The sequence below is a fragment of the Varroa destructor genome, unplaced genomic scaffold (assembly GCF_002443255.2).
Source record: "Varroa destructor unplaced genomic scaffold, Vdes_3.0 BEIS01000006.1, whole genome shotgun sequence".
NCBI lineage: Eukaryota > Metazoa > Arthropoda > Arachnida > Mesostigmata > Varroidae > Varroa > Varroa destructor.
Window position 1 is genome coordinate 24,658,632 of NW_019211459.1, and position 13,700 is coordinate 24,672,331.

Sequence of the window (13,700 nt, forward strand, 5' to 3'; positions counted from 1 at the left end):
ACTCTAAGTGGTGGGTACGTGTTTTGGATTCAACAAACCTAAAATATTCGACTCCAAGGTTCAACGAATAGCTTTATCCGTACCAAGATGTTTTGATGACGGAGCTCCAGTTTACCCCGTACATCAAGAACAACGAAGTTTGAGAAGTTTATCACTGTGGTGATAGGTGTGCTTCCCAGAAGGTCGTACTTATAAGATAAGTTGGTCTACAGGAAGAACGTAACTGTATAAAAAACAAGTTAGAGAAAAACATTAAGCCATGTGGCTTAGGCAAACTAAGCATGCTAGTTGATTATCAGTCTTGGATTGTAGAACCCGCTTGCTACTGCTAGAACACAATGAATCAGGATACGTCGACGATATTCCGCACATAGTTCTTGCTACGAAGTGGCTGTCCATCACGTATATGTATTGCACCTATAGTTTAGTGGTCAAATTAGCTCTGCTTACAGTGGTCGCACACACAATCTTGTGTAAATTTATTCTGTCATTGCCGTCGTAGAGAAGGTAGCGAAGACAGGATGGATATCCTTCGGCAGAAATGTAACCCGACTGGCCATCGCAGGTTAGCGAGAAGTAATGTTCTTCGCTTGACGACAACGGAGTAACCCTTAACTCAATTGCAGACCACACGCACCAGTGTTGTGTTCGAAGTCGCGTGTATGGCGGCAGGTTCGTGGTCCGGGATTTCTAGTCTGGTTAGTCAAGAGCAACGGTACGATTAATGATTCCATGGGATACATCGTGAGTTCTCGTGCGTGTAGAGTTCCCTTAGCGACATCGACAGGGCCGTCGCCAGTATGCGAAGTGGTCAACAACCAGTATTCTCAAGCTATTCAAACGACGAAGAGCTTACTTGAGACCCTCATACGAAACCACAGCCTCATTAGTCTTGATTACACACCGCTCGAAACCTATGCGAAAGAACAGTCTGTTCGACTTGGCCATGATGTACTCAAACGGCTTAACGCTTTGGTTCTGTCGAGGGATGACGTGAAGGAGCACATCGAGAATATTGTAGCGTCCTTTAAGCTCTATCAGAGTCGATATTCACTAGAGGGCGCTGTTATGGCGATGAAGTGCCTACGAGTCTTCATCGCTGCCATTGGCGATACGTGCAACTTGCTAGAGTACACTGCTGGTCTTCCGTCAACAAACTGGGGGGAATGCGTAAAGCTGTGCGAAGCACAACTTCGAAGCTTTCGAATCCGATCGGCTTTCAGCCCACTTGAATATATTCCAAAGATACAGGATTTTCGGTGCGTTCGAACGCTTGGTGGCGGAGGATTCGGTGTTGTTTACGAAGCTATCCATATACCCACTGACGTAAGAGTCTGCGTAAAGCTCATTATCACGAGCCGCCTGAAACGGCTTTCATACGCGGCACTCGACAAAATTGTCGCATCGGTGTCGGAGCATCCGAAAATCGTTCAGTATCATGCTTCGTTCCTCACAACGGCAGCGTACGTCACTGTAATGGAATACGTGGGTGGTATTGATGTCCTTAAATATGTGCAAGCAATGGGTGAGATCATACAATACCCGGATCAATACTGTATTATTCTCAATCAGATGGTAAAGGCGGTTTCCCACATTCATGCGCACGGCTTTATACATCGTGATATTAAGCCACAAAACGCGCTCCTCCTGCCGGGTGGCCATATTAAGCTAATCGATTTTGATACATGCAAGATATGTATTGCTCATTTCGTAGACACGTACCCGCTAACCGGTTACTTTGCACGAACCGCGGTCGAATTCGAGGACAGGGACTATGCTGGTACGCTGGCCTTTATGCCACCGGAAATCATTAACCACAAGCCCTACGGTCGCGCCGTTGACTGGTGGGCTATTGGGGTAACGGCGTATAGGTTGGTCACTGGCAAGATGCCATACCGTGAGAAGGAACGTTCTAAACTTAGAGAATCTATTCGAAAACACCCTATATGTATTCCCGATTTTGTCGGCACATTTGAAAAGGATTTCATTGCTCGCCTGTTGATCAAGAACCCGCACGCCCGTCTCGGCTCGGAAAATTACGATGAGTTGATTCAGCATCAGCTGTTCGACTATTACAACGCCGATAAGACGCTCGACGAAAGTTATTTTGACACTGCTCGTGTGCAGGAGCTAGTGATGCAAAAAAAAGTTTCAAAAAAAATTAGAATCAAAACCAAAGAAAGAAAGTACCTCGAGCTAAAGGAGTGTGCGAGCATACCCATGGAAGATCAGAAAAGTTTACTGATGTTTGCCTCCATCAACTGGCGTATGCTTTTACGGCCAGATGATCCGGTTTATCCATTTAAAACTGATCTAGATGCCGAACATGATTTGGAGCTGCTGTTGGAGACCCCCGAGCCACTGGCGGCCGACACCTACCCAAGCTCTTGGGGTTCGACTGACATTTGGTTACAATCAGATATAAATTCGTCTACTACCAACTACACTCACCCGTCGAATTCTCTTGTACTCAATAGCCGGCTCAAATGCCCACTTGACGAATACATTAAATCCAACATTACCAATCCTATTGTTGAGCCTACAACGTCGGCGCCTACTTTTAGGAAGCGGGAACCGACAAAAAAGCGGCGAAAGAAACGCACATGTGTGATGGCGTAAATGTGAGTCCTTCGCGAATGTCCAGTGTCATTTGTTGTCAATGCAATCTAAAATATTAATATATACAGTACAGTAAAAAAATGTGATCATTACGCCTTATGTTAGGTCGCCTAGGTTAGGTTATGCTGAGATGGATGCCGAAAGACCTACCTATTGCTAGTGGAAGAGGAAATATACTGTCGTTGGGTCGTAAGATTCGCTGACTTCAACCACCCAGGGCAAAACGAAACGAATATTTGGTTCATTACGTGGTTAATTCGGATAAAATCACTCAGTCACCTGAAAGTGGACCTACATATAAATTTTCTTAGCTGCAACTTAAATAACTGGAGTGACTGATAACTTTCGGCTCTGGAGCCTTCTAGGACACCACTACGACTACAAAAATAGTGAAGTGCGCAGGTCTGACGGCCTCTGGCTTATTTAGAAACATGTGATTTAAAGCCAAAAGCAACGAGTTCACTTTCGACGTGACCTGGATTAGCTGGTGATTAGTCCAAAAGCAGCACTTTTTCAAAGCACAACTTCAATGTCTGCGTGCAAATTTTGCACGCAGACATTGTAGTTGCGCAAGTAATGCTACTTGTGCATTGGGCAAGTTTTTTCGTTCCTTGGCAGTATTTGTAACAATAACACTAACAGCATTCGTAGCCTATCGTCTATGCCGCGTGAAGTCAACTGCATCCGAGCGTCACCACGGGCCCAACAGCAGTAGTGGCCCTATGCTTCGAACGAAGGCTGAAGAGTTATTTAATGGCTTGACTCATCCAGAGTGTCCTCCCAAGGGACTAAATCAATAGAGCCATATCTCTATGTATGCGCAATAGCTGGCTTATAGACTGCATCGTCCCTTTACGCTTCCTGACTAAAGAGCAATTTACACGTTGGTCGGTGGTCACGATACCCTGGAGCCGGCAATCTATTCCATAGGGAAGTGAGCGTGGGTACTAAATCACGCTTAGCTTACTAAGCTCTCTGAAAACCATAATTTAGTTTCTAGCCGCCAGCTTGTAGGTGTAACTAAGTAAAATCACTAATTAAACTAACCTTATTTTCTAGTCTAGGCCGTAGTCGAGGACCTTATTTGACTACAATCAATTCCCGCCGGCCAGAAAGCCCGTTGTAATTTGTATCACCTGTTTCTAGGCCCGTACGATGGGGAGTGTGACGTTGAAATTGCCGTGTGCATATGTGCAGGTTGCTGGCGGTGAATGTAAATTTCTCGTAACAAGTAGTAGGCATAGAATGTTTACATAGATGTTTTTGGAAAATATTTAGTGATATTTTTGTTTAAGTTAGTTACTTAGCGACATGAGCTCTTTTTTAGGCGGAGTTGCTATATTCTGATCCTGTATTTGTTAGTTACCCGCTGTTATATCTTCATAATAAGTACCGTTTAGATGTAGCAGTTGGCAATTAGGCGACGGCCTAGCTACTTGAAAACCTCATCGACTCAGGCTTTCCAGACGAGCTGCTAACACCTTCAAATCGTTTTTAAGCGTCACTTGGCACAGCCGGCTCTTTAATGGAAGACCCAACGAAATAAGCTTCGCGACGCAAATCTAACGTGGACAAAAGATCTATCAGAAAAAGAGAGAACAGGCGCAAATCGTAAAGTGCCTATTTCATCGATGAGTCCACATCAGTCTAAAGGGTCCCACCTTAGCGGGCGCATTTGGCCTGCAATCATATCGTGATGGTGGTTGAATCGCTATAGCCCAGTAGACAGTTGTCTCTTCTCTATCATTTGTATTGCCGACGGCTTGCATCTCTATTCGGCGCCGGGAATACACGCATGCGGTTTGTTTTCGCTTAAACCGAAGCCAGATTAGGCTGTTGTCTGATCGGTGTTGTAGGCAGTTCTCTCCGACCGGATCTAACATGCGTTAATTCTGAACGTACAAAGCGTATTATTAAGGAAATCTGCCGCAACTTCCGAGTGCTTTGTCAACGGCCATATAAGGCGTAGAGAATTACCTGTTGCGCGACAAACGTCTTACTTTGTTTCGATGTATCTGAGGACGAATTTTGTGACCACGTTAAACGAGGAACGCCAATAAGCACACTGCGTGGGTGTTGCGTTAAATTTAGACTTTACGACAGCGGTAGGTACGACAGCGGCCACGGTAGCATTACAGACAGCGAACAGCTGTCTGTAATGCTACCGTGGCCGCCCAGAGCAAGAACTGGGTCGGAGCAACAGCACGCGTCGAGCGGACGGGTTAATTATGTCGCAGAAATTAGCAAAAGAGGAAAGTGCGATTAAGTGGGTGAAAACACTTTCAAAATAATTGTACATCCTAAACGTTTCGTTTGCGGAATAACAGAATAATTACGTGTGTATAGCAATGGAGGCGTTGTAATTTCACAGATGGAGAACATCTACACTAGAATATATGTACATATATATATATAAGCACTTTGTGGATTTCTATCGGCGAATGATACTCCCATGAGTTTGCTTTGGCACCCTCCAATCAATTAGACCAATACCGTTCAGCCAAAGCTTAATTGTCACATTTTTATGCTCGAACTGCACTCCACACAAGGCGGTGCCAATTGGGTTGTATACAAGTAACATTTCAGTAGGCAAAAATGTGTTTCGGGACGGTCAGCCCACAAACACCCATCTGTTTTTCCATCAGAACCACCACTTCCGACTCTTGAACCAAGGCAGCGTTGAGCAGGTTTCTCTGAGCCACGTGTCACTATTGTGATGGACCTCGAATTTGAAGATTTCTAAGTTGACGATAGACTAAAATCACCGTGCATCTGATGCAACCTAAGTCAAAGGGAAACGTCATATCTAGAATGTCCAGCATAGCTTTAGGTAATAAAATTCTGAGAAATGTCCCACGAACTGGAAAAAAACAATAGAAACGTAAACATAAACGTAAATCGGTAAGACTTTACTTTGTGTGATAACTCTTTGTTATAGACATTGGTTTTTTCCTGCCTAAACAGAAGCCAGCTATTCGTTACCGTGTTCAGAGGAGTGATAGATAAAACGTAACAGGTTCGTAATGAACATTACGGTTAGCTCAGCCCTTCCACCTACATGACTGGACTTTTCGTCCACTTTAGTCGAACACTTCCAAGTTGGACAATTCAACTTGTTTTATTCTAGAAAACACTTTGCATAGGAAACTTAGCAAATCCCTCATGTTCCTAGCATGTTTGATTCGGTCTACTGTGAGCCTGTTTTTACCATCATCTTCAGATGGATTATATTTGAGTCGTTCTTTAGTATTGTGAATGTCAGCCAATAGCTCGTTTGGTTAATCAGTTAATAGGTTGCTGCCTAGAGATTTGAATATTGCCCCGTTTGTTTTACCACTGCACGTCATCACACCAGACATTACCAGCACGTGGACCCGATTCACAGCATTAGCCGACCAGCAATAGTAGGCAAATCTCAAGATGTTTCTATTCATATTCTAAAGGCGAGTTTATGTTTATGCGTAACACACGCTTTTTGTGAAGGCATTCTTCTTTCTCTCTGTTTACCAGGTAGGACCGTTTCTGTCTTTGTGGAACCGCGCAAGGCTTGGCTGCCAGCGGCAGCAGCCAACAACGAACAAGCAATTACTATTGCCTTTCATTTTAACACTTCAGAGATAGTATCTGTTGATATACATCGTTAAAATCTTGTCATCGTTCCAAGTCCTGAGAGGTTTTTCTCCCACTATCGGCAGCGCGCTCACGATTGCTAGATGTTGTGGAGTCTGCTACTGACGGAAAACAACGATGCCGTTAACAGTTTGTGCGTTTGTGATTTCTACGGGGTGCTCAGATGGCGCACAATTTCGGTACGCTTTTATATCGTTTTGACGTTCCGAAAAGAAACAACACAATTTTGATTGGGTCCTGTGTTGTGGACAACACGATCCGCTGGACGGGATCGCCTATTCTCCGCCATTCTTTCGGGTCAAACAACAGCGCTTATACGACCTGTTGTAGTGCGGAATGACCATCTGAGATGAATATCCCTATTTGGCTGACGGAGGAAAGCAGTTCCCTAATTGAAACACAATGAAATGTGGCAACACGATGAACAAACAAAGACTAATGGCTCTGTAAATAAAGACACAGATAAAAAAACGGCAGAGAAAATATAAACAACTACCACCATAACTACGGCAAAGATTATCGAATAATAACATTTTTATACACGTAATTATCATATACTAGTGTGTCGGCCATGTACGTGCCGGCGCTCCTTGTTTTCCTAAAGTGCTCCAAGAGCTGCCTGTGTAGAATATGTATTTCTATTAAAGTAGTCGAAAGTTACCGGTTAGCTAAGGACTTGTAACGCAGCGGTGATAGTAGAAAAGTCGGTAGTGACGAGTGAATTTACAAAAAAAAACACGATCCATTGTAGACCGAGCTGTAAACAACATAAGGCAGCTTACTAGCTTAACCACTCGATCAGCTTCATTCATAACTCACGAGCAGCTTTATCGGAACATCGCCCAATTCGATGTTGCGTGTCAGCCAATAGTAATAAGGAAAATACTAAGGAATCTTTATTAGTTTGTTTGTCCTTACTTTCAATCAGGTATCTTGAGGCAAAATGACTGAGTACTGGCCATGTGGAAATACGGGGCCAGCTGAGAACGTGCGAGAGAAATCCATCTCTACCCTTACAATTGTACGACTGCTACATACCTACCTGCCTACCTATGTCTGACTTGGTTTCACGTTCAGACATTGCTGACCTAGTAACACATACGTCTTCTGCCGTACGAAGCCAAAGTGCTTCGTAATCGAAGAACCGCACTTAAATTTGATTATTTCAGTGGCAAAAATGCCCCGTCATGTGCGTTACTGAACAAGGTTCTGTACTCGATGGATGCTTAGTCGCGCATGCTTGCACCCTCCTCCGTTTATATCCTTCCGTGTACGGTCTTGCATCTGTCTACCGCACTGAACTGTCCTAAGTCTGTCGCTGGTTCCTGCGCATTGTCTGAGGCACATTGTTTGTAAACGAACTTCGAAAGCTCACTACACTCCAGTCAGCTCTATATTTTAGTTAGTCGAATAACTTGCCGCTTTACGCAATTGGATTGCATAATCTGTGCGCCCGATCCATATACAGTCAGACCTATAAGGCTCAAGCATTCGAATGAACAAGGAAAGCTACAGTACTGGCAGTGCTCTTCGCTACAGCAGACAACCTAAGGCAAAAAACAACAATAACAACCGTACGAACAGCAGGAAGGCCATCGCTGCGGGGTAACGTCTGTAATCGGAAACAATTACATTTGTCTAAAAGTCTCGCATGTTTATGAACGGGTAAGGGCGAACAGCCATTGCTGGCTTTGTGTTTACTCTGGGTATTTTTACAGCGCTCTGTCAGGACATCTCAATAGATTGATTAACAGTTAGCTAACTAGTTGACGTGTGTTTCTGAACTTTCTTTGCAGGCAGTGGCGTTATTGGGGCGGTTTTAGGAGTGGGGAAGACACAGAACAGAACAGTAGCAACCGGGATCGTAGAAAAATGGCTACCGAATCAAGTTTGCCTGGTTGATATCAGTCGCCTACGGATACAGCGAACATTATTGAATTTAGAAGACTTGGGAGCGGTCACTCGCGAAAGAGTTCCAATGTGGCAAAAATTAACCAATAATGGGGCTGATCAAGCGGTCAGCGGATTCGTCGATGTGAGCGATGGATTCAAGGGATGAATTACCAATTAGTCAAGTTAACCTGCAGTTGATTGAGGTAACACGTAGCGACGTGGGCTTTTTTCATCTTTGTTAGTCTCGCAAAATGTACGAGTTGGTGTTGGTACTAGGTATACTTCGGAACTAGCTCACAATCGTGACTATCTTCGGGAACGTTTGTTTTCTGGTAGCATTAGTAAAAGATGGGTCTCTACGACAGTGTAGTGATAACGTTCCTGCCTACTAAACCTAGACGCCAGTGAGCTGTTCTGTGTTCGAAACCGGGTACGACCGAAAGGTTTGTTTTGTTGTGACAACCAAATTGTTGAAACCAATGATTTTCACTACGGTACTACACAACGAAGAGGCTAAAAGCTTACGAAGAGTTACAACGCTTATTTTTTTCATCAGGCGAACAAGAAAATTTAGGCTCAAACCCGGACATAGAGAGCGAGACGTCTGTCTGATGGACAACTTAGCGACCCTACCGGACGTAAAACTCGAAACACAGCGGCTAACAAGGACAGTAGTTTTTGGAATACTGAGGAATATCTCTGTGATAATATTTGTACCGAAAGCATGGATGATTACGTTCAAATTGAGTCGTCTTAAATATCGAGATACATCAGCGTTTCTTTAGAGTTAGTTCAGAAAGGTATTATGGCTAGATGGATTTAGGTCGGTCGAAAATTGTACTATGTTGTTTTAGTTAAGATTCGTTAATATTACCGATGTTTGTTTGCTTCATCCAGGTAGTTTGTGTGAGAAAGCTATGGGCTGGGGTGTGATGTATTGCCCGTAGCTTGATTTGCACCCAGCCTCACATGGTTGCCTATCAACAACGGTTGACGGCCATATGCCGTAAGCACTGGCCACTTCATAGATCTGTAGGGAATCGACCAATAACTCTATGATATCGAATTAAAATGCCATCGAAAGCGGTACCAACATCGTACCGGAATACCAGACCGTCTACTTGCCCGCGCCCAAAATAATGAGTTCTCGACGATGAAGTTCAACACCAGCCCTAAGTCCCCCAGGGGTACCACTAGGAAGTCAGCCAGCCGTCGGTTGTGTACAGTCGTACATTAACTGATCGACTTAGAGACTGCGGCTGTAGCTGACTATATCTGAGACTAGCCGTTGGTCGCGGAATTAATGCAGAACGCCATTTTCAGCAAGGAACTTGTAGCTTTACACCGATCAGAAGAGCTATAGTCAAAGGCGAGTGAGGCAAAAACGGCAAGAATATAGTAAACGATCGGTTAAGAACGCACATTGCATCCATATTGTTCATATAGGCAACAGAGTAAGCCAGCATTAGGGTTAGGTTGGGTGTGCCGACAGGCTTGTATGGTTACCGCATCCTCTGGGTTGAACTTAAAATATTTACTCTCTGTTGTTGTGGTCGATCATCTCCGGTGTCTATTGATTCAGTATATATGTTTTTATTTATTTAGTTTACTCGTTTATACTGATCCTACAAGTTGGTCTTGCGAACGTCCTAACAAATCTTAGCTAACAGGGATGCAGATCAAATTGATAAACGTAGGCTTTTCTTTTCTGGACTTACCCTCATCACAAACAGATCTATGAGTAGGTAGTATGATTACACTGCGAATCGGTGAAACAACCTGAAATTGATCAAATTAAATAGAAATGTAGTTGTTACTAGGTTTATCTGCTGGGGGCTTTACATTTCAGTTTCGTAAAATTATTATTGGGTATTATTAGTAGTGTGGGTTTGAAATTGATAATGACTCACGGAGGGATTGACAACTGGATCTGGGTTATCTGTAGACACACGAGTGTATCGTATATCTACTGCTAAAAAAATCGACATAAATCTAACCGTCTTTACGGTAGAATCAGAAATAGTGCTATGTTGCATCACTACGTACATAATTCGATGAAAAAACTTTTAGAACTGGACCTATTACCAGTAGTGAACTTGATTAACTGAATTTTTTCGAACTTTGGGTCGTTGGAACCCCACTGAATGTATGTGTTTAGTTATAAAAACGGTAGCCATTTGAAGAAATGTTAATTTTGACGCGACAAGTTCCGTATATAGACGAAAGACACGATAGGATCTGTGTACAAAAAAAGAAAAAACATTCCACTTCGTGTGTGAAATTGATTATAACTTCGGCGTTCAGTGATCAAATATAATACGTTGACGCCATAGACGTGGGTGAAAAGAGAGGTAAGATAATTCGCCTTCAAACGATACGTGTTATTTGGCCTTTTCAAAGATTAATCTTACCGTAAAGTAGATAACAGAAAAGAGCAACGGAATATAAAGCTACACTGAGAACTTGTGTTAATTTTTCGTACCAAATGTGGTCTCGTCGAACAGTAGCGGGCTTTCTCTCTAAATTCTAACCCGACTGAATTCGCGAAAGGGATTACTCATTCGAAGACTTTGAAGGCAAACGGTCCGAGTTAGATACCGAAATTAGGAAACTGACAAAAATATTGTGGCCTTTAGCGATGCGTACGAATCGCAAGACTAACCAGAAGACCGAAAGCCATTGAACTGCTAAGAACAGAATACAAATACTACTTCGAGGTTCGAACAAAAACTTAATCACGATTTAATTATCGTTATTAATTATTATCAGCCAGCCGTTGGCCAAAACCGCCCGACACAACTATTCTCTAGTAATTGGTCCTATAAAGTATTGAGTAGAAAGAAGTACACATGTTATGCATTTTGATCGGCCGGAAAACGACAATGCAGTTGCCCAACTAGGTTCGATTTACCTCCATGCCCCTGTCTAGCCTTCGATACATTGAGGGCCCCGAGAAAGCCCAGCGCGTCACAAGTCGGCCATGCTTGACTTGGCACTTGTGACTTCTGCGGCCGCTGCTCGCTGGGCACTTCATCTTAACTGAGCCTAGTATGAGACAGCGTAGCCTCGAGATACAAATGGCATTCCGGCTGTGCATGGGCCATGACCTCGACATTGAAGCTGACTCCTTGCACACGAGTTCCCTTCATCCGCACGGTGTGGCGAAGTCCGATTCGCCCCCTGTCTCGCCCGTGCCCTCGCATGATTCACGCTCACCCCTACAACAACCCCCCAATGCGTCTCGTACAACATACAAACAAGCATCAAAGCACTGATACGCGACAGTTCGACACCGGTCCTAGCGTTCGACGGATGGAGTGATTGAGATGCAGTTCAATTCGCGGAAGTTTCTTGTCAGGCCCAGTCCAGCAGTGAAGCGCGTACTCGATCAACCTCGTACTCGTAGCTGCCGCCGTGACCGCGAGTTAGCCAACCGTCGAAGAGTCATCGATAACCTCGCTCTCGTACAGTGCAAATGAAAAAGCAGCAGAACATCAGAGCGAACGCCACTGGAGAAATACGCACGTACCGATAGCAGGAAGTGGATCGGCTGACCTACAAATAGTAATGGCGGTGACCTGCTATTCTGCCCGGGTTCAACCCGGCCACATCTGCTCACCCATATTAGATGTGACGGGGACACTTTTTCCAATTATACGAATTTACTGCAACTCAAAGCTGCCGGTCTCGCATGGAAAGCCTGCCTGTGAGTGCTCGTATCTTTCCGTCACGTTGTCCAGAAAGTGGAAACAATTTGTTCAACGGAAATCTGGTATAGGGCAAATTCTTTGAAATTACAGGTGACAAACGTTAATAGGAGTAGCGAAATCCGGCAATGGCGCATTTGACAGGATTCTAAGTAGAGAAAAGTATTGATTTGACATTAAATAATTCAATATATTGACAAATTCTTCTTTAGAGTTAACATAGCTAAATATCAAATAGCTTATTCGACGATTCATGTGAGATTAGAAACTCTGAACACGTCACCGGTGGCACGTTAAATTCTATTTTAGGTAGGACCGTCGGACCGTCTAAATTAATGCCTAACGACAGTAAAACGTGAAGCAGCTATTTGCAATCGGTCAAACGACACAAATTTCCAGTAATTGGTCCTTGTTCGACGGCCTGATCCCCCGGCCCATCAACATGAGGCTATGACCCAGTCGGACATGGCGACATTCGCAAAGCTCCAAAGTTTGGCAGCCTGCACTCGGTAAGCCGACCTTGAGCTGCTTAGAACGGCTTCCGGGCGGATGGTAGCGATACCGTCCCCTGTACGTTGTGACTTAAGTATATATACTTTTTGTTATATACCTATAATTATACGTTTTTAAGCGGCATTCACATACAATATGGTCAGTTCAGGGCCTTGTGTAATTGTAATTGGGGAATACAAGCCAACTACCGGCAGAACGGAACAATAGCGTACAGATTTAGATATTCGTTTAGACTCTTGTGTTTTTCTTTTCGTTTTTCTCAATCGCAATTTATCATAAATAACGTTCATAGTAATGGATTTTTCAAAAACGCATGGAAAAACTAACGAGAAGTTATACACTTGGCAATATAAAATGCCAATCGAGCAATATTTCCGAAGTCCTGTATTTCCGGAACGATACATGGGATATTTACGAATCATCCGGTAATGTATCACGCTTGTATGAATTTTGCTGTGATCTAATACCTTCCTGTACACGTTCAGGAAGCGGTTTTTGCGTGAGGACCCGACACGTAAACCCCCATCTCAATGTGTGGGATTGCGTATCAGGTACCTTGCTATGCATCGACAGTAATAATTTTTCAGGACATTATCGATTAGAGCTGACATAGAAAGAGCTAGTCCCCAATGCGTGCGGTGTTCTCAGGGCTATAAAGAACTATATAAGGCCAAGCAGGTATTATTCCTTCGATCCTATAGAGGCAAGTTGATAGAATATTACTCGACTGCTAATTGAAATATTCACGTTTAACCTTTCAAAGGCCCGACATTACCATACGCTATCCTATTTTTGCAACGCAAAATTATAACACCCATCATCTGCTTGCAGTTTATTCAAGCTTAGCTCCTATAGGTCGTAGGGGCATGCTGTTATGCAAACCCACTTGTAGTACTTTTGGCTTCTTCAAATTTAATTTTCGCCTTGAAGTATAAAATGTTTATTTTATAGCGTGCCATATACAGATATGGTATTTCTAGACGGACCGAAAGATCTGCGGCGTGAATACTGATAGCAGTTATATCAACGCCTCGACTTCTTTCTTCCATGCTGAGGGTACGAAGTGCTTGAGTGTACCTATTACGCCTCGATAGACTCGAACACTTCTACAGGTGCCTTTTACATTACTGACATTGAAAAAAAATAATATCTTGGAAAGTCCTTTACTAAATATGTTTCAGCTGAATAAGCCGAAACATTTTTCATATAGATTTGATGGTTTTTCAAGCCGATACATCTTAAATCGTCGGTATTGACAACTGTTCGATTGTGCGCAATGGAATGCGGCGGTTCCCTTGGCCCCGGATTGTTTCGTTTTCTCATTTGCCCTCTCCGTTC

The 13,700-nt window shown here is 43.6% G+C and overlaps 1 protein-coding gene across 2 annotated transcripts; it reads left to right on the forward strand.

The window, feature by feature from the left end:
* Positions 1 to 586: 586 nt before the first annotated feature.
* On the forward strand, positions 587 to 9,959 carry LOC111253410 (uncharacterized). Of its 2 annotated transcripts, none has more exons than XM_086993328.1 (3): positions 587 to 2,621; positions 8,046 to 8,345; positions 8,699 to 9,868. In XM_086993328.1, the coding sequence occupies exon 1, from the start codon at positions 733 to 735 to the stop codon at positions 2,617 to 2,619; it is 1,887 nt and encodes a 628-aa protein (XP_086849454.1). In that variant the 5' UTR covers positions 587 to 732; the 3' UTR covers positions 2,620 to 2,621; positions 8,046 to 8,345; positions 8,699 to 9,868. The 2 variants fall into 2 exon arrangements, 1 of the variants encoding a protein (XP_086849454.1); XR_002674636.2 differs by lacking the exon at positions 587 to 2,621 and adding an exon at positions 7,134 to 7,914 and having other exon boundaries at positions 8,699 to 9,959.
* The last annotated feature ends 3,741 nt before the right edge of the window (positions 9,960 to 13,700 follow it).